General features: G+C 41.5%; 1 protein-coding gene across 1 annotated transcript; it reads left to right on the plus strand.

Annotated features, from left to right (window-relative positions):
- The first annotated feature begins 360 nt into the window (after positions 1-360).
- On the plus strand, positions 361-24,193 carry adgra3 (adhesion G protein-coupled receptor A3). Its single transcript, XM_088347574.1, has 19 exons — positions 361-1,112; positions 2,461-2,532; positions 5,790-5,861; positions 7,817-7,888; positions 7,959-8,030; positions 8,110-8,270; positions 10,275-10,488; positions 10,547-10,711; positions 11,639-11,840; positions 11,919-12,068; positions 12,957-13,115; positions 13,283-13,450; positions 14,248-14,458; positions 14,575-14,783; positions 16,168-16,292; positions 16,363-16,486; positions 16,557-16,702; positions 17,924-18,019; positions 18,619-24,193. The coding sequence occupies exons 1-19, from the start codon at positions 907-909 to the stop codon at positions 19,910-19,912; spliced, it is 3,918 nt and encodes a 1,305-aa protein (XP_088203700.1). The 5' UTR covers positions 361-906; the 3' UTR covers positions 19,913-24,193.
- The last annotated feature ends 861 nt before the right edge of the window (positions 24,194-25,054 follow it).

Raw genomic sequence — 25,054 nt, forward strand, 5'->3', positions numbered from 1 at the left:
ATCGGCACCAAAATGTTTTTAAAAGAAAGATTATCTGCGTTAAAAATTTAATTGATGCCATACGGCATAATATTTGTAGTATTTTTTGTCTATCAAGACGCGTAATAAGTATTAATGATTTTTAAAGCTACTCCTGCGCGTTTCCTTATTTTCTATGGCAAACTAACTTACTTCCGGTATGATTGCAGTCAAAAACAAGAATTGTATGCGTCAAATGTATACTTGTCTTCATATGGTTTAACACTATAATAGCAATTTTAATTAAGGAGCTTAATGTGTTTACAGTAATCAAATTTAAATAAAAGCTAGTATTTCTCTTATTTTGTAATACAAGCGCGGAAGCTGGCAGCCAACTGAGCACCAGGCGGGCAAGAACGAATACTCCTCAATGGACGAGAACCCTCATCGAATACACGACGCCATGGGAACTCAAGAAATGTTAAAGTTCACGTGGATACTTTCACCCTACATAGATGTGACGCTTTGAGCGGTTACAACTTTTGTGCTGTTGTTATTCCCGTCGCTCATGTTTTCCCAACCCATTTCCTGTTGTGGGAAAAAAGAGAAAGGGGACTTCGATTGGATCGGATATTTGGACTGAGTATTTTTGCGCGGATATTTTGGGTATGAACGGAACTGCATTCTGTGGAAAATGAGTTTTCCACCCGATGGTCAACTAAAGCAAGGCTATTAAGTATTTATAAATGAAGAAACGCACAAAGGACACTTCTGTTGCATTGAAGGCAAAGAAGAAATGGACGACGGGGGAGTTGCACTCCAACCGAAGAAATTCTACCAACTAGAACAAAATGTATTGGTTTTATGTAAACGCAAATTACAACGTTTCTCTTCCCTCGATTTGTAAGATTGTTTTCAACGCGGTTACTTCAGAGCTCCGAGGAAAAAATGAATGTTCGTGTACTTTTTGTGACTATTCTGCTGTGTCCCGGAGGGGGCCGGGGAGCGGCGGACGACGCACCCCCATGTAAATACGACGAACCCTCAAAAAGTTCTGCGAAAGGCCTAGGGTCCGACAGGAAAGTGGTTTGTAACAACATGAATCTCCGTCAGATGCCCCCGACAGAGTCCTTTCCAAATCGGACTGTCACGCTGTGAGTAGTAGCCCTTGGCACTCGGGTTTACGACGACACTTGAATGTACCAAATTTACCTGTTGGGTCAATGATGCACAGACTGAATGTTTACTCTAAGTTTGTTAATTGAAATCATTATTATTGATGTCAAAATTGATTCAAATACTAATACGATTTCTAAAATTTAATCAACCCACACATGTGTATTCAATTTTAGTATCGAAAAGAACTCTTTATTGTTAATAATATACACGCTGAGAAACGTCTTATGCAACACGATTAGACGTGACACTTCAGGGTAAACAAGTACTAAAGACTTAAATGAAATAAGATATAAGACTGGCAGGATAAATAGGAAAAAATATTTACAACGATGTGCTTAGAAAATGACCTACGTTATGCATGTCTTTTTTACATAATCATGGTGCAATTGAAGATAATGTAAATGCTCTTCATTTAGTGCAATAACAATTAGCAGCAACAAAAAGCATTTAGCATCAACAAAACGATTCCCAAATAAGATATATTTCACTATTTTGCGCGATTTGGCAACTTTTCAAAAAGGTGGTGGCCAGGGTGGGAAGAGTCTTTTTATAATGTATGGCGTTGCGGTATCGCAAGCTAGTAATGTTTTAATGAATAAAATATATTTAAAGGGACGGTGTTTGTTATTAAGCATCTCCTAGTGGTGAAAACATTGCATTCATTAAAAAAAACAATATTGAGTTTAATTGATAAGCAAGAATACATGTACTGTCTTATAACTGTGCTTCTTTTTTTTAAATAACTGTTGGTCGCGAAATGTGCATTTATTTGACATAACATATGCCTCACCGAGACACATTATTGTCAGCCATGTTGGAGCTAGGGTTACTCAAAAGCTCTAAAAGGTTGGGCAAAATAATAAGAAAAATAGGGCAGTTTGGTCACTCAAGTCTCCTTAGTTTGTATTCTTCCTTGTGCTTTCTAGCACTCGTTTTTGATTGCATAGCACCATATAGTGACAACTAGTGGTCAATTTATACACACTGTCCTGTCAAGCGACAATTGGTTAAATGGCCCTCTAGTATACTTTTTCTCTATATTCTAATATTTTGAAATCAGCAATGTAATTGTATGACATAACCAGGAATATTAAAATAACACAATTCGGTTGATTTGTTAATTAATCCAGAATGAACTACATTTTTGTTTTTCAACTGCATTGCAGAAAATTAACTCTATCACAATATTCTCACTTTACGAAACAGTACTGTATATTTTTTTGCATCCTCCTTGGTAATTTTTAGCATTACTAAATAACCTGAGCTCCTTGTTTTATGTAGCTTTCCATTAAATAAATCTTGGTGTTTTTTTTGCCTTTGCAGAATTCTCAACAACAATAAAATTCAAGAATTGAAGAATGGTTCCTTTCTAGGATTATCTACATTGGAAAAATTGTAAGTAAATTTATTATGTCAAATTTGACTATTTCCCCCAGTCACTATTGCCATAAAGCGCATTTTCAAAATGACATCGTCACCACTTTTCAGAGATTCTCAGAAACCTGGCCCCGGGCCTGCACTTATGAACCACGCATGATTTATCACTGAAGAATGGCTTCCTCGTAGATTGAATAAGAGGGCCGTTATTGGTGTTGCTTTTACTTGAGTCTTCCATTACACATGACCGCATCAGTAGGGAATTTTGGTATGTTTCCAATAGCTCTGTTAAATAGACACAGGATCTTTAGTTCTGCCAATGTAATGTTCAGGGATTTTTATTTGTGTTTGTTTTTAGAAGTTAAATTGTGTTTATTGCTTTTAAACACAACAAGGTATCGTTGTTTACAACGAGATAAGACATGAAACTTCAGGATAAATATATAATAAAAGATGTAAAAGAGAAAAGTAAATTCAAAATAGTATTGAGATAGATAGGCAAATATGCACAAGGAAGTGGATTAGATCAATACTGCTATGAAAATAGTGGAGTTAGCCATTAGCAGCAACATCCATTATATGCACCGATTATCCTCAGTAGGGTCGCGGGGGTGCTGGAGCCCATCCTAGAAATCTTCAGGCAGTGTGAAGGGGACACCCTGAACTGGTTGCCAGCCAGTCACAGGGCATACAGAGACAGACAACCATTCATAGGGACAATTTGGACCCGCCAATTAATCTGACATGCATGTTTTTGGAATGGAGGGGGAATCTGGATGAGCTCAGAACTGTGCCGCGGACGCGCTAACCACTCAGCCGCCATGCAGCCTCTAACAGCAACTTATTAAATTTAAAATTATTTTCCAAAATAAGATTTAAGAAATAAAACATTAATACCATAATCCTTTGTTTAAAGTGGTTAATAAGAATCAAAACTATTTGCAAAAATCCGCTAAATAGACCCCCTCTTTCCCCATGTTTTTAAAATGTGCCCTGAAGGCCCCTGCTCATGGCAATAGTCAACCTGGGATATTGGATCGTGGTCACACAGGTGCTGTTAATTTTAGGGCGGAAAGAAGGGGAAAAAAGAACTGACACAAATTTGCCCTCGCAAGCAATTCACTATAGGCGATTTGATAGTGCTGCAGACGAGGACTGCCAGAGTGCACTTTTGTCAGGCCTGGCAGTTCTTTTTTTGTCGTTATTCCCGCCTAAAATGAAACGCAGTTATGCTGCTCCTCTCCTTTATCACCAATCCCATATTGCTGTGAGTGGGGATTGGCAGAAAGCACCTTTATCGGGAGGCGTGCAGTTCTGACCCGCCTAAAATCAACGGCACCAATTCGGATGCAATCCTTTATCCTCTGCTGAGTATAGCTGAGTGCAAGGGATGGCACATCATTTTTTGTTCCCGGTGTAGGCCGCTGAATCACGCCATTGTGCCCCACCTAAGATAACTGCACTGATTTTCCAGGGATCCCTCATCCCCGGTCTACTATTGCTGAGAGCAGAGGGTGAGACATTTTTGTCATGTGTGGCGGCTGTTTTTTTTCTGTTCTTTCCAACTAAAATCAGCGCGATCCATTTTCCCCAACTGACTATTGCTGTAAAGGGGTGGCGGCAGAGCGCATGTAATAACTGGGAGAGGGGCAAGGATACTTTGGGGAATGTCATAAAAGGTTCTGTTCCGCATTAACCGCACTAAACGAGGGCTTAGAGTATTTTTACAACGTGTTATTAAGACAGCAAAGATTTGGGGGGAAAGCATTTTTTTCAAGGGGTTACTTTAAAAGTGGTGTTGATAGGTTGATTTGACTGTTTTTTACTGCCGGAGGAGAGTTTAAAGTGTGTTTGCCTATGTTATGTGCCAGCAAACTTTGATCTTCACCAAGAAAGGTCTTCTTTTGTGTGCTTTTTTTCGTCTGCTAGCGGCTAGACGATAGGGTTGTAAAAGCACGCCTAGGCCATCGTTATTGGAAGCTATTGGCCCTCTAAGCTTCAAAAGTAGCTTCCCTTTGTGCCTGGAGGGCCAGTAGAGTTGGACATCTTGCCGGCTTTGTCATTATAATGAAGCTAAGCAAAGATCAGGGGGTTTCTGCAATACAATCACAAACACCCCCAACCCACTGTCTCAATGCTCATCAAGTTCACAGTGAAAATAAAGACTCCCATTCCTACAGCAGCCCCCACCCCATTTTATACAGCAGTGAGTTTCTTTTTATTTCCCTCTTCTTTCTTTTTCTCCCTTTGTCCACCAAGAAAACTGTCTGTACTGTCGTGAACATAAGGAAAGCAATAAGTAAGGGAAAGAATACATTTGAATTTTTAGAGTTACTAGAGAAATTGTGGGACCAATCGTCATTATTGTAATCCCTTGCTGTTTCTTACTCGCCGGCCTCAATGCATTGATGGTTGAAAAATATCCAGCAATCAATTTTCTCCAATTGATTATTGCTTTGGCCTGGGGGCTCTTTTTTTGCCTGTCAGTCCGCCCTAAAGCACTCTTACGGCCGCAATCCCTTATCGCATATTGCTGTGAGCGAGGACTGGCAGAGCGCTTTTTGGGGCCTGCCAACTTTTGCCCGTTACTGTATTTCAGCCTAAGATTAACTGCACTCGTCTCGCCATGATCCAGTATTCCCAATTCTGTATTGGTGCGAGCAGGGAATGGCAGAACGCACTTTTGTCATTGCTGAGAGCGGTCCTGAGAAAGCAAATAAGTGTCAGGCGTGGCAACTTTTTTCTGATCTCACCACTTAAAATGAACAGCCCCCGTTCAGTTGCAATCCCTTATCTCTGGTCAACTATTTCTAGAGCAGGCACGAGAGATCAAATTTGTGTCTTGTGTAATGACCTTTTTTCTGTTTTTTTTTCCCACCTAAGATGATCAGCACCCATGCAGCCGCCATACATAATCCCTGATAGACGATTGCTGCGAGTGTGGGCTAGCAGATAACATGTTAAATAAAGGGGCGAGTACATGTTAAATATAGGGGTGGAGGAACCTAGCAGATTTTAGCATATGGCTGGGGTTCGGATCCCAATTACCCGCAAAAAAAGGAGCGATTACAGAATCTCAAATTACAGGAAAAAACGGACACAAAAATTATTCTTAATCAGAATAACCATTGGTTAATAAATGAAAGCAAAATATCTTATCACTGATACAAACCAAAATGTCAATAGTTAATACTCAACATGAATATGTTCTCCCCAGGCTTAAACATTAAAACCACAAGGCTAAATGTTTTCTAAATAAAATGCTTGTTTTCCAGGGACTTGCGGAATAACCTGATCAGCCGAATCGAACCGGGTGCCTTCCTTGCTTTGCCAGCTCTAAAAAGACTGTAAGTTTGATTTCTTGTTTTAGATTTTTCCCTTCCACTTTGTCCGCCTTTGGTGACTTTGCACTGTGTAGAGAGCAGCTGTCGCACGGATCATTTTGCACTCCACTGGATATTTGTGTTGGGCAGCTCTGTTATGCATCCAAAAGGGAGGACAGTCGCTCAAGAGTTATTTTATTCCCACTGCTGTGTTTAGTCTGGCCCTGCGCCATAGTCAGCTTGGGCTCATCGAAGCTTTCACACACTCCCACCACTGAAACTGGGAGTGTTTTCTCCTCTGTGCCTTCAGGAAACTGGGAATCCAGTGTGTGTTCTGAATGCTGCATGGTTTTGAATGAAAAGTCCAGATGTGGCCATGCTAAAGTTGAGTTTGGAGGCTTTTGCAAAGCATCGGGAGCCAGACAAGAAGGCATTCCGCTTTAGTGTCATATACATTCATGGATGTCTCACACAAGGAGTTGGGGATAATGGATCAGAGCCAGTGTAGTTCAGTTTATTTGAGCTGGGCCACAATGACACGCTTTTGCGGCCTGAACCGTAAAAAAGGAATATTATTATCCTCCGTTGACATTTCTCGAGAGCAGGGGCCAACTGAGCCCCTTTTTCAGGTTTGTGCCAATGTGGGCTGCCAGAAATGAACTGCACTGTTTTGACTGTGATCCATTATCCACAGCTGACTATTAATTGAGTTATATATATATATATATATATATATATATATATATATATATATATATGATATAAGGATGACACCTGGTACGCCTCCCTCGGAGGGTGTTCCAGGTAGAAAGCCCCGGGGAAGACCCGGGTGTGTGACCTTTTTAAAAAAAAATAATTTCCCCTAAAATTAACAGCACCCATGCGGCATTGTATTGCTACGAGCCCACAAACGCATTATACATTGGGGCGGGGGGATGGGTGGCTGTTGTAGTTGGGGGAAGTCTTCCCCCCATTTTGAGTGTTTACACGCTTGGCTGAGATGCCGGTGGTTTTGGACACTCAATAATCATGCATGATGAATCACCTAGTCTGCCTTTTTAAAGTGCAGACACCCAGCCGCAGGCACACAAAGCATGCTTGGCAAACAAAAAGTGGGGAAAAGCACCTTGAAGTTGTTCTGTTTCAGCTTGCCTTTCTCAAGCATTCATCATTTTAAAAGTAAAAGGGTAAAAATAAACCTAACAACACATGCATCAAAAAAGTAAATCAATATTTCTGTGGCTTTATTTTTGTTGCAGTTTAATAAGGAATTTTTCTTTTGCACATGGGGATTTTGACCAGTATAAGGATAAAATGAATAATTACATGCCACTGACTATGTTTACATGCAGGCAATAATTCAATTGGAAGCAGATTGTTGGTTTCTTGAAACAACCTGAATAAATCGTTCACATGCCTCAGGACAAACTATGCATAGTATCCACCTAAGAACTCGTGGACAGATTAAAAAAAAAAAGAATCAAATCAATCATTATCATCTTCCTGGCCCGCCCCAAATTTTCCAATATAATGTGGCCCAAGACTTAAAAAGGTGCCCCATATATCGTGGATACAAATGTGATTACCAATCTAAAAATATTTTGGCAATGTAACCATGGGGCAGAAACTAAAAAGGAAATATCCTTAAGAATTCAACTGATACACATAGCCTTTTTAGCGAGTAAGCCGGAGTTTGCGAGGATTTTTTTGTCTCTAGTACAAGTCCCACAGTGCCTTGTGGCATAAAACATTGTGGATAATGGAAACCAGCATTCGGGATTACTCGAATGGACGATCAGTCGGAAAATGAGAGGATACCGAAACCATTGGATATGGAAAACTCGCAGTCAGACGCGTATACAAGGATTTCAATCATGGGAATACTGGCCATATTCCTTTTCTAATTAAATTATTCTCTGCATGTAACCATACCCAGTGTTAAGTTGAAATTTTTTTTTTTTTTTTTTTTTGTGCGACAGTGAGTTGTCCAACAATAGCATCGGGTGCCTCAACGCAGACATCTTCAAAGGCCTCACGAGTCTCGTCCGACTGTAAGATTTGAACTCTCTAACACTAAAACAGTTTTCAATGCCCGATTCACATCTTTACTGTTATTTGCAGGAATCTTTCTGGCAATTTGTTTTCTTCCTTGGCTCAGGGGACATTTGACAGCCTGGTGTCGTTGAAGTCGCTGTGAGTACGCATCCGAAAAGCTCATCTTTGATTTTGATGCCAAATCGGTCACCTTTTGGTTATGTTGGTGATCCCGCAGCGACTTCCAGACACCGTACCTGCTTTGCGACTGCAACCTGTTGTGGCTGCTGCACTGGCTGCGCAACAAGAACGTAGCGGCTAAGAGCACCAAGTGCTCGTACCCCCATGCTCTACAGGGCCAGCTCATCACAGCCGTCAAGCCGGAGCTCCTCACGTGTGGTATGCAAACTAACGTTTTGTAGTTCTATTAACACATGACGTTAGCGCTCAGATTAATATACTTCAGGAAAGAAAACAAACAATGATAATGACCCCGGAATAGGACATTAATCTTAAATTAATTAATCAATTGAGGTGGGTATTGCAAAGGGAACTTGCTGTTTAGCGGCGCATAGAAACATGTAGTAATGCATTACTAATATAGGGGTGGACAAACTTTAAATGGCGGGCCGCATTGGGCTGAAAAAAACAAATCGGCTGAGGGTATCGGGGCTACAGGGAAAAAAAAATATTGATTGATTAGATTATTTTCTATCTGCCTATACAGAGTTTAAATCCAGATACCTTGGGAATACATGAGGAAAAAGACGATGTAGGCTCGTTTAATTTTCTCGTATTTATTTAAAACTTTAATTTTTGAATATTCTCTTGCCCTTAAAGGCGCACCGTGTAATATTTGACCACTAGATGTTGTGTGGTGCAAATGAAAACCAGTGCAACAAAATTAGGGAGACTCAAAGTGACAACTGCAACTTTTTCTTCATATTTCTGACCAGCCCTTCACAAGGTTTTTATTTTTTGGGGAGTACCGTTAGCAGCAAGATGCCAGACAATAGTGGACAACAGTGAGTGTTGATGTGAGCAGTGGAAATTAGTACACTAAAAACTGAAGAATTCTGTTTAATAGGGAACAATCAATAGATCTAGAAAAGGCTTATGTGATATTTCCAGAGCAAGATTGTTTTTTTACAACAGTAAATATATTCTTGCAAAATTACTGGGAACTAGAACACTTTCTTAGAAAAAAAAAAATCGTATTCATAACCTACCAATCTGTGCACAGAAAACAATCACTCCTTCTCTCCTCTTCAAGTTTCACTCGCCTCAACCACTGGTTTGAATTAACGCGGCTGTGTATTTAATTGTGCGGCACTATAACTTTTATTGATCTTTCAGCGACATTCTTCCGTTGGATTTTTCCGATAAAAACGGGATCAGCGAAACTTATTTCGCTTCAATCACTGTCTGTTTCAGAGCTCGCCTCATATGTTGGGTTACTGGTATTTGCGATTTTGAAAGTGTTGTGTTACATAAATGATGTCACAGCTCTTTAGTAAACAAGCCAGATGTGGTAAGTTTAATACAAAATTTCTCGTGTCCCCCCTCTGTTATTGCGGTTATGCAGGACCCCGAAACCGTAGCACCCTTCCACCTCTCCAGTGGTTTAAAGTATAACCTGGTTCAGGTTGTACAAGAGAATGAGTTGAAGGGGTCGCCTAGCTGGCGCCCAAACCCTTTGCGGGTGTGGTGCTGCCGCCGTTGTTCAACATGGCGCTGTCACTGGGTTGCCCAGCTGATTTCCCGCTGATGTGGCGGCATGATGTTCTGTCACTACGGACGGTTGGTCCGATCTCAGTCACCCACTCTGTGCCTCCCCGCAGTCTAAAGAGGACCAGGAGCGCAAGTGGGCTTTAGGTGTTTGAGTGAGCTGTCGCCCTGATGCGCTGGTGTGGCCGAGTCGTTGCCGGCAGGGTTCGGTTTCACTGCGTGAGCATCGCTTATCCCCGAGTTGCGTTCTGCGGTGTACCCAGGGCCCTTTACTCTGTCCTGTCCTCTTGACAGTGGTGGCTCGCAAGTTGCCCCTGCGCCTGGATAGGTCCATACCTGACCCCCGCAGGCTCTTGCCCACGGCAGCCTCAGTCCCACCCTTGGTCCAGGCCTGGCTGTCGCCAGGGTTGAGGGCCAGTCTCCCTCGGTGCCAGTGCGGTTCGGTGATAGATTTTAATGTGTGCTGTCTGAACACAATGCACAATACATTATCAATGACAACAAAGGCAATTCAATTAAAAATCCGTGAAGCAGTGAACCAGCGATAACCAAAGCGCGAAGTAGAGATTTGCATAATTCTGGGCCTCATTGGAAAAATATTCTGTTTGGGAATACCTTTCTTAAGGGTTGCTAAAGCCATTTAGTCTCATAATTTGGCACACCTCCAACCCATAGACGCTCCGCTCGAGCTGCCCTCATTCCAGCTGACGCCATCTCAACGCCAGGTGGTCTTTCAGGGGGATAGTCTCCCCTTCCAGTGTCAGGCGTCCTTTGTGGCCGAGGACATGCAGGTGCTATGGTACCAGAACGGGCGGATGGTGACACCCGACGCGGCCCAGGGCATCTATATCGAGAAGCACATGGTGCAGAACTGCTCCTTGATTGCCAGGTAATCAGACAATTAAATTCTTGTATCTGTAAATATATTGAAATACGTCTTATGGCAGCGCTTTGACCATCTCAAACATCCAACCTGGCTTTACTGGTAACTGGGAGTGCCGGGTCCGGACAAGCAGAGGAAACACAACCAGGACAGTCCATATTGTTGTATTGGAAAGTTCTGCCAAATACTGCGCCCCTGAACGTGTCTCCAACAACAAGGGGGACTTCAGGTTGGTAAACATAAATCATCCTTCAGAATGCAATAAGTCTTTTAGATAGCTTGACAATGTAATTTTCCAATCTCACATAAGTATTTAAAAACAATTGAAAGGCATTCAATTCCTGTGTTGTGAATGAAAATAATTTTTAAACCGTTGTAAATACAGTGATACAAGGGCACTTGACCATGATACGTTCAGAATTGACATTTGACCACCGAATTGTTCGAGTTCTGAAATTTTTTTTCTGATACAATGTTATGGTGTTTATCTTCATACAATATTACACATTCAAAAATGTTAACGAAATGTGTACCTTAACTATTAATACCCAAATTATCCTTAAAACCTGTACCCAAACTACGATAATGATTTAAATGTGTAGATAAAAACGATTAAACAAAATAAAGATAAAATGCTGTAATTCCTTGCATATTGCCGTAAGCATGGGTCAGCAGAGCACATTTTTTTTGGGTGTTCTGTCTACCAAAAAGTGAACTGCACTCATGCAGTCACGATCCACTATTCCCCAATGAATATTGCCGCGAGCGAGTACTGGCACAGTAGGGCTTGGCAACTCTTTTTTTCTGCCCTTAATTGTATTTCTGGCTAAAATGAACTGCACTTGTACAGCCACGATCTATTACCCTCAATCCAATTTTTCTGCTAGCAGAGACTGTCAGAAGGCACTTTTGTTGGGAGGCCTGTCAGAATGTGATTTCTCTGGAAATGATGCTGTCGGATTTGCTAGAGTGTCCAAGTGTGTTCAAGGTCTGACTTTTCATTCAAAGACCGCAGAAAAAACTCGCAGTTTGAACGAACACCGATTTGTTATAATATAAAGTCGTTTTAAATTCCAAGGTATCACTGTGCCCTTTTTGGGCCTCTCTGATTACAAACAATGATTGTTAACTAAAATCCATTCCTACAACATTCCAGGTGGCCGCGCACCCTGGCCGGGATCCGAGCCTTTCTCCCCTGCAATAGATTACAATCAAGCTCCGGAAGCTACTCGGGCGGTCCGGGCGAGGAGCAGCGTGCGTGGCGAGACTGCGATCGCAACGGGTTGTGGGCGGGGGAGGACTACTCCCGCTGTCAGTTCCAAAAAGACGTTACGCGTTCCCTCTACGTCATCAACCAAGTCAGTGGTGCTCTTCTCATATGAAATTTTTTCGCATTTTTCCTCGTCCCATGACGTCACCTCCGTCTCCTTTATCAGATGCCTTTGAACGAAAGCAACGTCGTGCCCAGGGCTCGCCGGCTCCTGGTCTACACTATTGACGCTGCTAACTTCTCAGACAAGATGGACATTATCTTTGTGGCAGAGTTGATTGAGAAGTTTGCAAAATTTGTAGACAGGTTTAAGGATGTGAGTAAAAAGCTGTAATGCAGCTTCAACATATAACGCTTTTTGTGTGTTTTGACCAAATGCAAATGCTGAGTAGCTATGTAGTATTCCCCTTGCTTTCTGTGGGTAGTCTGTTTTATAACTACCTGTTTGAATATACATTGCTGTTCAAAATAATAGTAGTGCAATGTGATTAATCAGAATATCTCAAGGTATTGTACATTTTTTATTGTTACATGCCAAACAAGTTACCAGTAGGAGCAGTATATACTTGGAAAACAAACAAGACCCAGCATTCATAATAGGAACGCTCCGAAGGCTGTGCAATTGGGCAAATAGTTTAAAAGAGTGTGTAGCAGTGTGGCAACCAATCTCATTCGAGTTCATCAATTTTTGGGAATAAAAATAAAACAGGGGGTGCCTTTTTAAGGATGATGAAGCCAGCACAGGTTGAGCATGCATTCGAAGAAAATGGGTAATTCAAGACACTGCTTCGAAGAACAGCATTCTTTGATTAAAACGTTGATGGGAAAGGGCGGAACCTATAATCAGGTGCAAAACATTGTTGGCTGTTCAGCTAAAATGATCTCCAATGCCTTAAAATGGGTAGAAAAACAACAGACATATAGAAGGAATTGGAAAACAACTTAAAATGGACCGGAGAATAACCAATTTGCGTGCGTGCGTGCGCCAGCAGGGTACATTTAAAAAATGGCGACGGGCTAGTTTGCAGATTTTTGCATATCGCAGGGGGCTTTAGCCTTAATGAATTGCAATAAATGAGGAAGTACTCACTTTTGTTGGGATCTAAATCTAATTGAGTGTCACAATGTATTTTTATAGTGTTTTTGCATGGAAATATTTTTCATTCAGTCCATTCGGGTGCTTCATCTTCTCTTGTCACCTCAGCTCGGTGAAGTGATGGTAAGCATGGCCAGCAATCTGATGCTAGCCGATGAGCGCGTCCTGTGGATGGCGCAGCGCGAGGCCACAGCGTGCACACGCATCATCGCCTGCCTCCAGAAGATTGCCACCTACCGCTTAGCCTCAGCGCAGGCCTTCTCCCTGGTCAGTATGCAAGACCAAAATATATTTTTAAAATGTACCAAAATAATTACCCTGGTTTTTATTGTTTGTTCTTTTTATTGCATATAGTTTTTAATTGCCCCATTTTACATTTAGCAACCTGGCAGTGAAATACTTTTGCTTTAGCCTTATCTTTATTTTCTTGGCAGACATCTCCCAATATTGCGCTGGAGGCCCACTCAGTCAAAGCCAGTGAGTGGAATGGCATGACCTGCATGTTGTTCCAAAGACCCATCCCCGAACGGACCCCCGGACAGGACCGTCAACTCACCTTTAAATGCAACACCACCGGCTCTTTTTCCAGTGTTCTCTTAAAGGTCAGTGGGATTACCAGTAATCATTTGATTGAGAACACTTCGGTTTAGCTGCCTGGTGACATAATTGACTACAGAACTTTGTAAGTCATGGCTGCCACCTTGAGGAAGTAACAGTACTTAAAACTTATCACATACATCATAACACTGTTTTCAACCAGTGGGCCGCGGCACAATACGGTAGTCCCTCATTTATCACGGTGAACTGCGTTATGTGAAAATCTGTGTAGTAGACACACACACACACACAATTAACATGTACAATGCATGCCCATTCAATTGCCAACTGGGGATAATGGATAGCAGCTACATGGGTGCTGTTCATTTTAGGCAGAAGAAACACGAAAAAGAGGGCCCATGCATGATACATATTTGCTCTCTCGGCCCTTGCTCTCAGCGATAGCCAACTGGGAATAATAGATCACGGCAAAGACATTGCAGTATATTTTAGCCGCTTCTGCAGCAATATTGGTCTGGGGATAATAGATTGCCCAAAAAAGCAACAAAATGGCAAATAAAAAAGTTGCCAGGTTTGTCCCCGTTTGCAGCAATATGCGATTGGGGGTAATGGATTATGGCCACACAAAAGCAGCTCACTAATGTTGACAGGTACAATAAACAGTAGTTTTTTTGTTAAATAAATGCTTGGGCCTATAAAAGGGGTTTGTTTTAATATACAATAGAGTGTTTTCATTTATTATAATTGTTAAAAAAAGTTTTCTACTTCTCGGATTTCTCTTATCATGTTTTCTTTTAAACGTAACCCCCTCAATAGACAAAATAGTGTCTTGGTCCCTTAGAGCACCACCGTTGAGGCGTCCCTACAGCTACCCCAGTCACTTTTTACTGAGGGAGCAATACAGCCCGGGCAGCCGGAGGACATGGTCTATAAGCTCCACCTACTGGGCTTCCGCAATGGCAAGTTCTTCCCTTCTACCGGCAACTCCTCCCAGCTGGCTGATGGTGGAAAGAGAAGGAATGTAGCCACGCCAGTCATTATGACAAAGATAGGCAAGTGGGACTTTTTGTAATCTGATGCACTGCAGTGGTGTCTTTTTTTTTTTTTAATTTTGGAACAATAAATTTGTTTTATTGTTAACATCTGTCTGCTCTCCACCGTGATCCAGATGGAATTTCTGTGCGTTTGCTACGGACGCCTGTCAACATCACCCTAAGACGCTTCGCTCGCGGCTCTGACGCGGTGTCAGCATGCTGGAACTTCAGCCTGGCGGGTGGCCAGGGCGGCTGGCAGAGCGACAGATGCCGTATCCTTGGTCATCATGAAAACTTCACCACCATATCCTGCAACTCGCTTGGCAACTACGGACTCCTCATGGTAGGACTTTACTGCTTTCTGGCTTTTTTTTTTTTAACTTTTTTTTAAAAATCATACCGTTGAGGAAACCTATTTTCGTGACCATAAGACGCACCTGATTACAGGGCACATACGTTTTATAAAATCCACATGTTAATACTTCACCCTTTAGTGCCAACATTTCACCCTTTCACTCATGGTGTACTCTACTACGTCCACTCTACACCAACAACACACACAGACAAGTGCCTATTTATAAATAGAGCGGGAGTAAAACTGGGTTTGGTTGTGGTTTATTAAGTATTAATGACAAAGGACTAACATTTTTTTCATTATCAATAGGCATGGGCATGGTAATTAACACGATCAAACAAGCACAAACCTGAGCATGAACAAAACATTTTTACCAGTAATCGTCAATCAATTAACGCATCGAAATATTAATCCTCTACGCATTTTAGCCCAGGCATCTAGAGTCCACTCACAAATTGTGGTGTAACTCGCCCAGTGGTGCCTTCCACTCTGGCCCCCATACCACCAGCAGCCTTTATTTGAACGGCCGCTTCACTCCGATGTCCAGCTCTTGGAATTCCGTTGTCAGGATTCCTGGAATGATGGCAAGTTCATTTGCTTAACCTGTTATAACATTGGCTGTGAAGCCCCACGCAGATGAGGCGCCATTTTCCAGTCATATCACAAATATTTTGTTTATCCCTGAATCAGAAAATGTCTCAAAGGACTGCAAGCCATAACTACACCATCCCCTGATCTGAAACCAACATGCGGGCAAGGAAGAACTCAAAACTTTAAAATGAGAAATCAAGAACACAATATTTTTGTCACTCCATGCTCTCTGTACCGTTCACCAGAATCCATTTTCAGAGACGCTTCAAGTTGAGTTGGGCACGTGTTTGGTGTCACGTGACCATCGTGGTGACATCAGTTATGAAGCATATTTTCACAATCTCATGGCGTCCTTAATTGTTTTCTGTGTATATGTATGTGAGAAGTATGCATGATAAAGAAAGACATTATGCCAGTGCGAAAGATAACGAAGAAAATTACTGTAACAATTGCAATTCGGCCCCATCCAATTGTCAGGCAACGCTCGCGCATAACATCAGGTGTTGGCAGGGCTTGTGGGGTGAGTATACACAGGGACACAGTTGGATGGTGAAGCGTGGAATAAACCAGGATGTTCAGTAAAACGCACACGTTTTTACGTATACAATAAACATTCTATAAAGTTCTCGTTATGTCCTCTACTATACCACGTCGACAAATCACACAAGGCGCACCACTCTATAGGGCACGTCCCACATTTTGATAACAATTGAGTACTTTGAAGTGCGTCAAACCTGAATGTTTAAAAGCAATTTTTTTTCTTGTGCTCTTTCCACTGCAGGACCTCAGCACCGTGGACTATTTCACTCCCAGCATTGAGCCGCTGCATCCTGTCATTTATGCCAGCAGCATCGTACTCCTCTTTTGCCTGCTAACCATCATCATCAGTTACATTTACCATCACAAGTAGGGTGGCAGCATCTGATCGTCGCACCCCTCACCTGGCATTTGGCTAATACCCTATTATCGCCCCCAGGTCGGTGCGCGTCAGCCGCAAGTGTTGGCACATGCTGGTCAACTTATGTTTCCACATTTCGCTTACCTGCGCCGTGTTTGTGGGCGGTATCAATCAGACGCGCTACACTAGCATCTGCCAAGCAGTAAGACCCAACTCTGCTACTTTAAACCACTCATGGCCACCTTAGTCACAGCCGGGTTTTCGTCCTACAGGTGGGCATTTTATTGCACTACTCTACTCTGGCAACCTCCCTGTGGGTGGGTGTGACGGCACGTAATATTTACAAGCAATTGACCCGCAAAGCCAAGCGCTACGAGGAGCTGGACGAGCCACCTCCGCCACCTCGCCCGATGTTGAGGTACATGCTTCCACCAAGCCTTGTTAGGCCAGGGTGATATTTAAAATTATTCATATTTTCTCTACCACTAGCTGATGTGAGGGGCTTAAATGAATCCAAACCAGGATTATAATTCAGCAGACACTCAAAATAAGGAGAGAAGAAATCATGCATTGTGAGCTTGCAGGAAGAACAACAAAGGACCCTTAAAAAACCCTCAAGATGTACAATATCCAGCCTGTTCTAAAAGTTGTTTCCTGTACACTTTATTTTTATCAAAATCTTTTAGGTTACAAATCAAAAAATTGCCTCATGATTGGCCAACAGTAACAAGGATTTAAACAGTGACCACAAATACAACAACCCTGGCATTACAAGCAGACTTATTGCAAGCAGAATAAAAACAAATTTATAACAAACATTAAAATATATATTATATCCACCGTTTTTGTTTCACATAAACAAAGAAAAAAACAACCATTTATAACCCTTGTTCACCGCAAGCAGAATAAAAACAAATGCATTATCATTTTCAACACATTTCCAATTAACATCAAATGATTTCCCATCACATTCACAAAACCAACCCTGTCATTATAAGCATTCTTCATTGCAGACATTTAATAGTCAAAATAGAACTACCCTGGCATTACAAGCATATTTTTGTGAGCAGAATAAATGCAAATGCATTACTAATTTCAACAGATGTATAATAAATCACCATTAAATTATTTTCTTATCATATCCCCCTTCTATGGACCAACCCTTGCATTTAAAGCAATCTTCATTGCAAGCAGAATAAAAGCAAACACAACACAAATTTTGACAAATTTATAATAAACATGAAATTGTTTTACCCAAATTTGCTATTTTTTCAGTAACATATTAATCATCTTTTTAAACCCAGTTGGATTTTCATTATCATGTAGTGCTTTTTTTTTGCTGTGTTCATAGCTTATTTTAGATATCGGAATAGTAAAATATTGAAAAGATGTAGCCCTATTTAATAGGAAAAAATATTTCAATTGCATTATTTATTAGAAATAGGACCACTAGACTGTGCTCGATTAATGTTTTGAATGTTGGTTAAATCAAATTAAAATGAATTTGATATTTTTCTTTTTTTTTAATATATAAAGTCTTAAGGAATCATGAGGGGGGACCAGCAGATCCAAATTTTGGTTTCTAAAATGTGAGATTGTTGGCAAGCCTTAATGTCAAATATTTTTATTCTTTCCCAAGGTTTTACTTAATCGGTGGAGGGATACCCATTATTGTTTGTGGAATCACGGCGGCGGCCAACATCAAAAATTACGGCAGCCAAATCAACGCGCCATTGTAAGTAGAAGAAATAAGTCGGTCTATGGTCAAAGTTCATGTACTGTCTCTGAAAATTAGAATATTGTGAGTTTTTTTTTCTGCAATGCAATTTAAAAAAAATGTCATCCATTCTGTATATATTACAAATCAATTGAAATATCCTAAGACTTATTTTATACAAGCAAGTAAGGAGGACAAATTCTTGAGTAGATGCCCGAATGTGCATTTAAGTTTTACGTTTGTCAGTTTTAATTTTACTTGTAGTCTTTTTTTTAATTTTCATTTGCTGCTACTTAAAAGATTTTTATGATTACTTTAACTAATGTGCAGGAATTAAAGACAGCCTTTGGGCTTTTAAAATGCCACAAAAGCAAATTATGTAACGTCATCACTACAAAGTTTGTTTTCAAAGAAAAATATAAAAAAAAAATATGAACCAAACGGGCCTACTCTAGATTTCAGACCTTTCCGCAGGGATTTAGAATCTAATATCAGTATTGTCAAACACCAGGCTCATCTTTAAAGACGCTCTACAACGAAAAAGACAACAATCAAATGATGAAGGTGCTATATCTGAGACAGCCCTGGATTTATCAAGAACTTCTTTGCCTTTTCAGCTGCTGGATGGCGTGGGAGCCGAGCATCGGCGCGTTTTATGGCCCGGCGGGTTTCATCATTTTCGTGAACTGCATGTACTTCCTCAGCATTCTCCTGCAACTTCGGCGCCACCCTGAACGCCGCTACGAGTTTAAAGAACTGGCTGGCGAGCGGCAGCATCTAGCCAGCGAGACGGCAGCAGATGGGCCGCAGTGCCCCCTGGCTCCTGCCGCAGTATCGCGCGCCCCGCCCCTAGTGGCACTAGAAAACGAACACACCTTTAGCGCTCAGCTGATGGGGGCTGCGGTGGCTTTGGGCTTGTACGCCAGTTTGTGGGTATTCGGCGCCACTGCCGTGTCGCAGGACCACCCTTTCGATTTGGCCTTCACGTGCCTATTTGGCGTGGCGGCGCTAGCCCTGGCCGCGTTTATGCTAGCTCACCATTGCGTCAACAGGCAGGATATGAGACGCTTTTGGTCACAGGCTTGTTGCCGGGCCAGGCGGAACTACACCACGCAGGAGGACGCTCTTCTGCCACAGAACGGCGGTGGCGCCGTTTCCGCAGCCGACTCCGCCAAAACGGACGCAGAGTCCAATAAGGCCCGCAGTACCAGCGCCGACTCCTCCTACACCAACAGAACAGCACCTAGCATGCGCAACTCCCATGGTAGTAAACTGACCAATCTGCATGCGGAGGCAGCTCAGTGTAAGCCCGCCGTCCCGGCGTTGACCATTTTAGACAACAGCCTCACGGAGCATTCGGTAGACAACGAAATCAAAATGCACGTAGCGCCCGTAGAAGTGCAGTTCCGCCCCGCCGACAACAACCCGGCCGCCAACAGACCTCACAAAACTCGATCCCGCGTGCACAGGGCCAGCCGGTTGACGGTGCTGCGGGAATACGCCCACGACGTGCCTACCAGCTTGGACGGTAGCGTCCAGAGCTCCTCCAGCAGACGACACCACTATTACGACGTGGCGGCACGTAACAGCCGACGGGCGGCTTATATGGCCTACAGGGAGCGCCATCGGAGCCAGCTTCAGCAGGACAGCAGCGACAGCGCTAGCCTCCCGCGGCACTCGCGCAAGACGAGCCACGCCGTTGAAGCGACATCCGGCGGGGACAAAGACTCGGTGAGCGCCGCCGAGCTGCTCGGTAGCAGCCGACCGGAAGCCAAATCGTACGGGCTCAACCTTATTGCGACGGACGGCGCGGAGCTCAAAGAAAATGGGCAAGCGCTTCCACTTGTAAGGGCGGGCGAGAGCGCCCCCTGTGTCAAGACTGGTTTGTGGAAACATGAAACTACTGTGTAGTGACACGTTTGCCGTTTTGTTTTTGTTTGTTAATGGGGCTGAACGATTATTGTACTTTCCGGACTGTTGGGCGTACCCAAAAACCCCAAATTGTCCGGGAATTTGAATCTGCGGCTTATAGCCTGGTGGGCCTTCTATGCGGACAAAATTGTAAATGCGTTACTTTTTTTGTGCAATTATTGATCAATTGTTAAAATGTATTGCTGACCACAGTTGCATAACAGAGGGGGCAATGAAGCTCAAAACCAATAGCAAGAGTACTGAAACCTAACCACCAGGCAACTAGGGACATGAATAGTTGTTCACAACTGCAGAGCATTAGATGCAACAGGAATCGAATCCAGATCGCCGCGGCGTGATTGCTGGATCCAATCCACAAGACCACCAAGGATACATATCACATATGAAAAGGCATTAGGTCTTATCTAATCACAACCATTTTTAGTCATGGTACATTAGAGAAATGAGAAAAGAGAAAGTGATTAAAAACAGTAAAAACTACGAATTGTGATTGACAAACGTTTTGCGCCATGCGTTTATATCTTTCAGGATGACCAAAGTACTTCCCAAAATGTCTTTTCCTCCATTCAATTCAGAATGTTTTGCGCTTTGTAAAGATACAATACCGTATTTCTGTGGTCCCCAACATTTTACTTAACATGACCAGTTTAATTTTAGACGCTATTCCTGCAGTCCAGCCAAATAACAACAATTTGGCACTGTGACTAAAAATAGTTTAATGATGAGAGCAAAACTAATGCCTTTTCATATGTCATTTTTGATCCCTAGTGATCACACCCCGACCGTGATCCAGGTTCGATTCCCGTTGCATCCAATATTATGCAATTTTGATCTGCGACATAACATTATTTTCATTTTTCGTGCAACTTTTATTGTAGTTTTAATTCTATGCGTCTTATAGTATATTTGAAAACAACATCACAAAAGACAATTTTTGATCATCTGGTTTAACGTATAGTGGGAAAATATATGTGGTGAATTGCAGAGCAATATCTTGCGGGTGCAGCACTTATGAAATCAAATATTATTTTTGATTGACATGCGTCCATGTTTTATTGTTATAGTAGTCCTTGTTCAATTAGCAAAAACAGCAGAGAAAAGTTACTGTAATACCTCGCTACGTTTTGTAATTTGGCATTTCCAGAGCTCGGTAATAGTCAAAATAAGTGTACAATAGGTAAACAAGCCCTGGCATTATAAGCATTCTTCATGGCGAACATTTAGAATTCAAAATAGAACAACTCTGTCGTCATAAGCGTTTTTCTTTGAAGCAGATTTAAAAACATGCAAAACTAATTTTACCAAATGTATAATACACATTAAATCATATTTTTATCATGTCCACAAAAAAATAGATAAACCGATTCTGTCAGTATAAAAATTATTCATGGCAATTTTAATATTTACAATAGCACTACTCTGGTATTATAAACACTTCATTGCAGGCAAAAAAATGGAAATAATAATTTCAATAAATGTAAAATAAAAACGAGGGGAGGGATATGATCAGACAAGCATTTAATGTTTATTGTACAAGATATAAATAAGCCAACCATGTCATTTTAGGCAAGCATTAAATTGTCATACTAGAGCAACTACTTTTGCAGTTCGTCGCAGGTTGAAAAATATTCCGTGACTCCACCAAAATGTGAACTGCACTCCTGCGGCCGAGAACCCATTATCCCCGATCACATATTGCTGCGAGCGGGGAGTTGCAGATTGCACATTTTTTTTTCGACTAATGAACTGCGAAGTTCATTAGTGCGGCCATGAGCCATTATCACCAATCCTATACTCCTGCGAGAAGGACTGACAGAAGGCACTTTTATGGGTATGCAAATATGCTGGACCGCCTAAAAGGAAATGCTCAGTTTTGGGCGCGTTCCAATAACCCTGGTTGATTAATTGACATACTTAATTTCTTTGTGTTTTACAGTATAAAGCCTTTTATGTTGAAGTCCCACTCTTTCGCGAAAAAAATGTAAAAGACGGCACGAGAACGCATTCAGTCAAATTAAAACCTGGAATCAAAGTAGAGGAAAATGTTTGTATGCTTTATGGCCTTCAATTATTTTCCGTAATCGTTCAGCCCTGGTTGTTACACAGCAGAAATACTGACTTACCAAAATATTATAACATGTTTGGAAGAAGCAGCTGCGTGTTTTTTTTTTTAAATGTTATATTTTTATAAGAGATGTGATGCTGCCACTGTGTATATAAAAAACAACAGGAAATCCGCTTTTTGGTCTATGAGCATTGATCAAAGGTGAGTAAGAATAAGTCATTCTCTTGCAGTAAATATTAACAAGCTGCTAATTGGCTTTCCTACTAATGGAACCCCGCTCTACACGGTACACAAGCACATGTACAATGGCAGGTGACATCATCCAGAGCAACTACACATGCATTCAGGGAGGCTCCGCCTCACCTGTCATGGCAAATGAGATTCACAATATATTAAATGGTTATATTTATTCAGTGTTAAAGTTCTCATTTATTTTCATTTTTTTATGATCTCTTTCAAAATTGCAGAATTCTCACATTTTATTAATACTATTTTTGCAATTAGTATGCAGCGTATTATTGTTCTGATCAGATGCAGTGAGTCATACAATTCTCTTAGTGAGGGCGATAGTGAGACCAAGGAATCTGATTTGCTGCACACCTCATCCCCCCACAAAAAGATAGTTCTAATACAGTAATCCCTCGTTGTTCGCACGGGTTGCGTTCCAAAAAGGTCCTGTGCTAGTCAAAACTTGTAAGAGATTTGCGCGTATGTCAGATAGCCAAGCCATTTGTTTACAATTTAAATCACAACAATTATTACACGCGGGCAGAAAAGGGGCGACGCGACTGTTTAGCTAATCAGAACGAAGAACAGTACAAAATGAAAATCTGGGAATTGTCACGTTGCTTGGCCGTTATTGAAAAAAATAGAGGATTTCGTCTCGAAATTGAAGTATATATTTATATATATATATATATATATATATATCTCATCTCATTAGCCGTACCGCTTATCCTCAGTAGGGTCGCGGGGGGCTGGAGCCCATCCCAGCAATCATCAGGCAGTGGGCAGGGGACACCCTGAACTGGTTGCCAGCCAATCGCAGGGCACACAGGGACAGACAACTCATTCGCTCATTCACACCTAGGGACAATTTGGACCGGCCAATTCACCTGAAATGCATGTCTTTGGAATGTGGGAGGAAACCGGAGTGCCCGGAGGAAACCCACGCAAGCACGGGGAGAACATACAAACTCCCCACAGAAAGTCTGGAGCTGGATTTGAACCCACGACAGGTTCCCATGACATGAACTGTATATATATATATATATATATATATATATATATATATATATATACAGTTCATCAGTATTATAATAATATAGAATCTTATCACTCCCTGGCCTAATTTCCCAATTAGGTCCCCACTCCATCCTGTTAGATTCAGTTTATAAAACTTTTAAGAGAGCTCCAAACAAGTATAACAAATAAAATAAAAAAGTGATGAGAGTAAACGGTGAAGCTTAGTTTTGTTCCCTATCAAAAAATGAATTAGCTGCACAGAGCAAAGTAAGTTCATTTATCTGGAGACCTGACTGCCTCACTCGACATCACTGATGCACGGTTAGGTAATAAGGTCGAGATTTTACCAAGATTGCCTGGCCAGTTCAGGCATGAACAGTTCTAATGAGATTCATGAATTATGCAGAAGACATTCAATGATTTGTTTGAAATCCAGAAAGGCTCACTATTGGATGGAAATAAGGTTGAATTTACTTAATTGTCGTTTACAACTAGATTAGACATGTCACTCCAGAATAAACGCATCATAAAATAATTTAAGGAGAAACACACTTGGATTGATTGGAAAATATAGATGAACTTTACAGAAATTTTTTCACTCTCATTTTTGTTGGTGCATTGAGGACATGAATGTCTGTGAGTTGGACAGACAGGTGGGCTCGAAACTTGTAATAAACAACTGAACGCTGGATTTGATTTTTCCACACCAAAAATCACTCATAAAGAATATATCTCCTGGTCACCTTAAAGCAGGGGTCACCAACCTTTTTGAGGCTGACATCTACTTTTCATTAATGATGGGCGCAAGAAGCTAGTATTTTTATATGCATATCTAATATAACAGTTTCTACGTAATTTTTAGGGAATTGCTTATGTTTATTGTTGATGGGGATTAAGTTTTGTGTATTGTTACCCGATGCAACATCTATTAAAGCCTGGTCATCCTGGAAGGGGGTTTACCCCTTGTGTGGTCACTTCCAAAGGTTTCTTTAAAAAAAACTTTGATTTCACCAAAAATCGGAATTGAGCATTAAACTCTGCAGTGCTGAGGGTTTTGAATGTACCCTTGTCTTCATGCAGGTTTCAGTTTGGGGGATGTTGCAAGTGTGGCCTGTTCTGTCCTTTGAGATTTTTGGGTGATTAAGCTCTGACTTGAATAAGTAGTTATAACTTTGTTGTTACTTTGTTATTACCAAATTATTGTGAGAAGTTACGTCAACCACTAAAACATGTCCTTTAGAAATCACATTTACTAGAAAATCACAATTACCTATCACTGGTGAGCTATTTTCAGAACCTGTGCGTGGGCTTCCCATGTTTTCTTAGGGGCCTAGCTGGTGCCCACAACATCACGTTTCAGATTCGGATTCAGATTCAGATCTACTTTATTGTCATTCTAGTACACGTGTATACAGAACGAAATGTCGATACATCTGACCCGCACAGTTTCCTTGAATGTACAGATATAAATAAAATGTTGTATTGAGTACTAATAATATACTAAATAATTATGGCTATGTATAGTATTTTACAGTAGTGCAAAGAGTGCAAGAGGAGCAGATAACCAGATGTGCAAAATGGGCAGTCAGGTAAACAAGTCAGGTAAACAGTAACAATAACACTGTAACAATAACACTGTAAGTACAATAGTGCAGAGAAACAGATGTGCAAGGAGTGGCTAGCTATAAAGAACTGCCAGTAGTGCAAAAAAGTCAAACAAAACCAACTGTCAGGAAGGACCATAACAGAGCAGGAGACCCCAGAGCGTTCGTTACAAGTCTTTTATTTGGGGAAGCGTACAGGGTTAGCGG

Source organism: Urocampus carinirostris, chromosome 11 (genome assembly GCF_059441175.1).
Source record: "Urocampus carinirostris isolate Australia breed hairy pipefish chromosome 11, RoL_Ucar_1.0, whole genome shotgun sequence".
In the NCBI taxonomy this organism is placed as follows: domain Eukaryota; kingdom Metazoa; phylum Chordata; class Actinopteri; order Syngnathiformes; family Syngnathidae; genus Urocampus; species Urocampus carinirostris.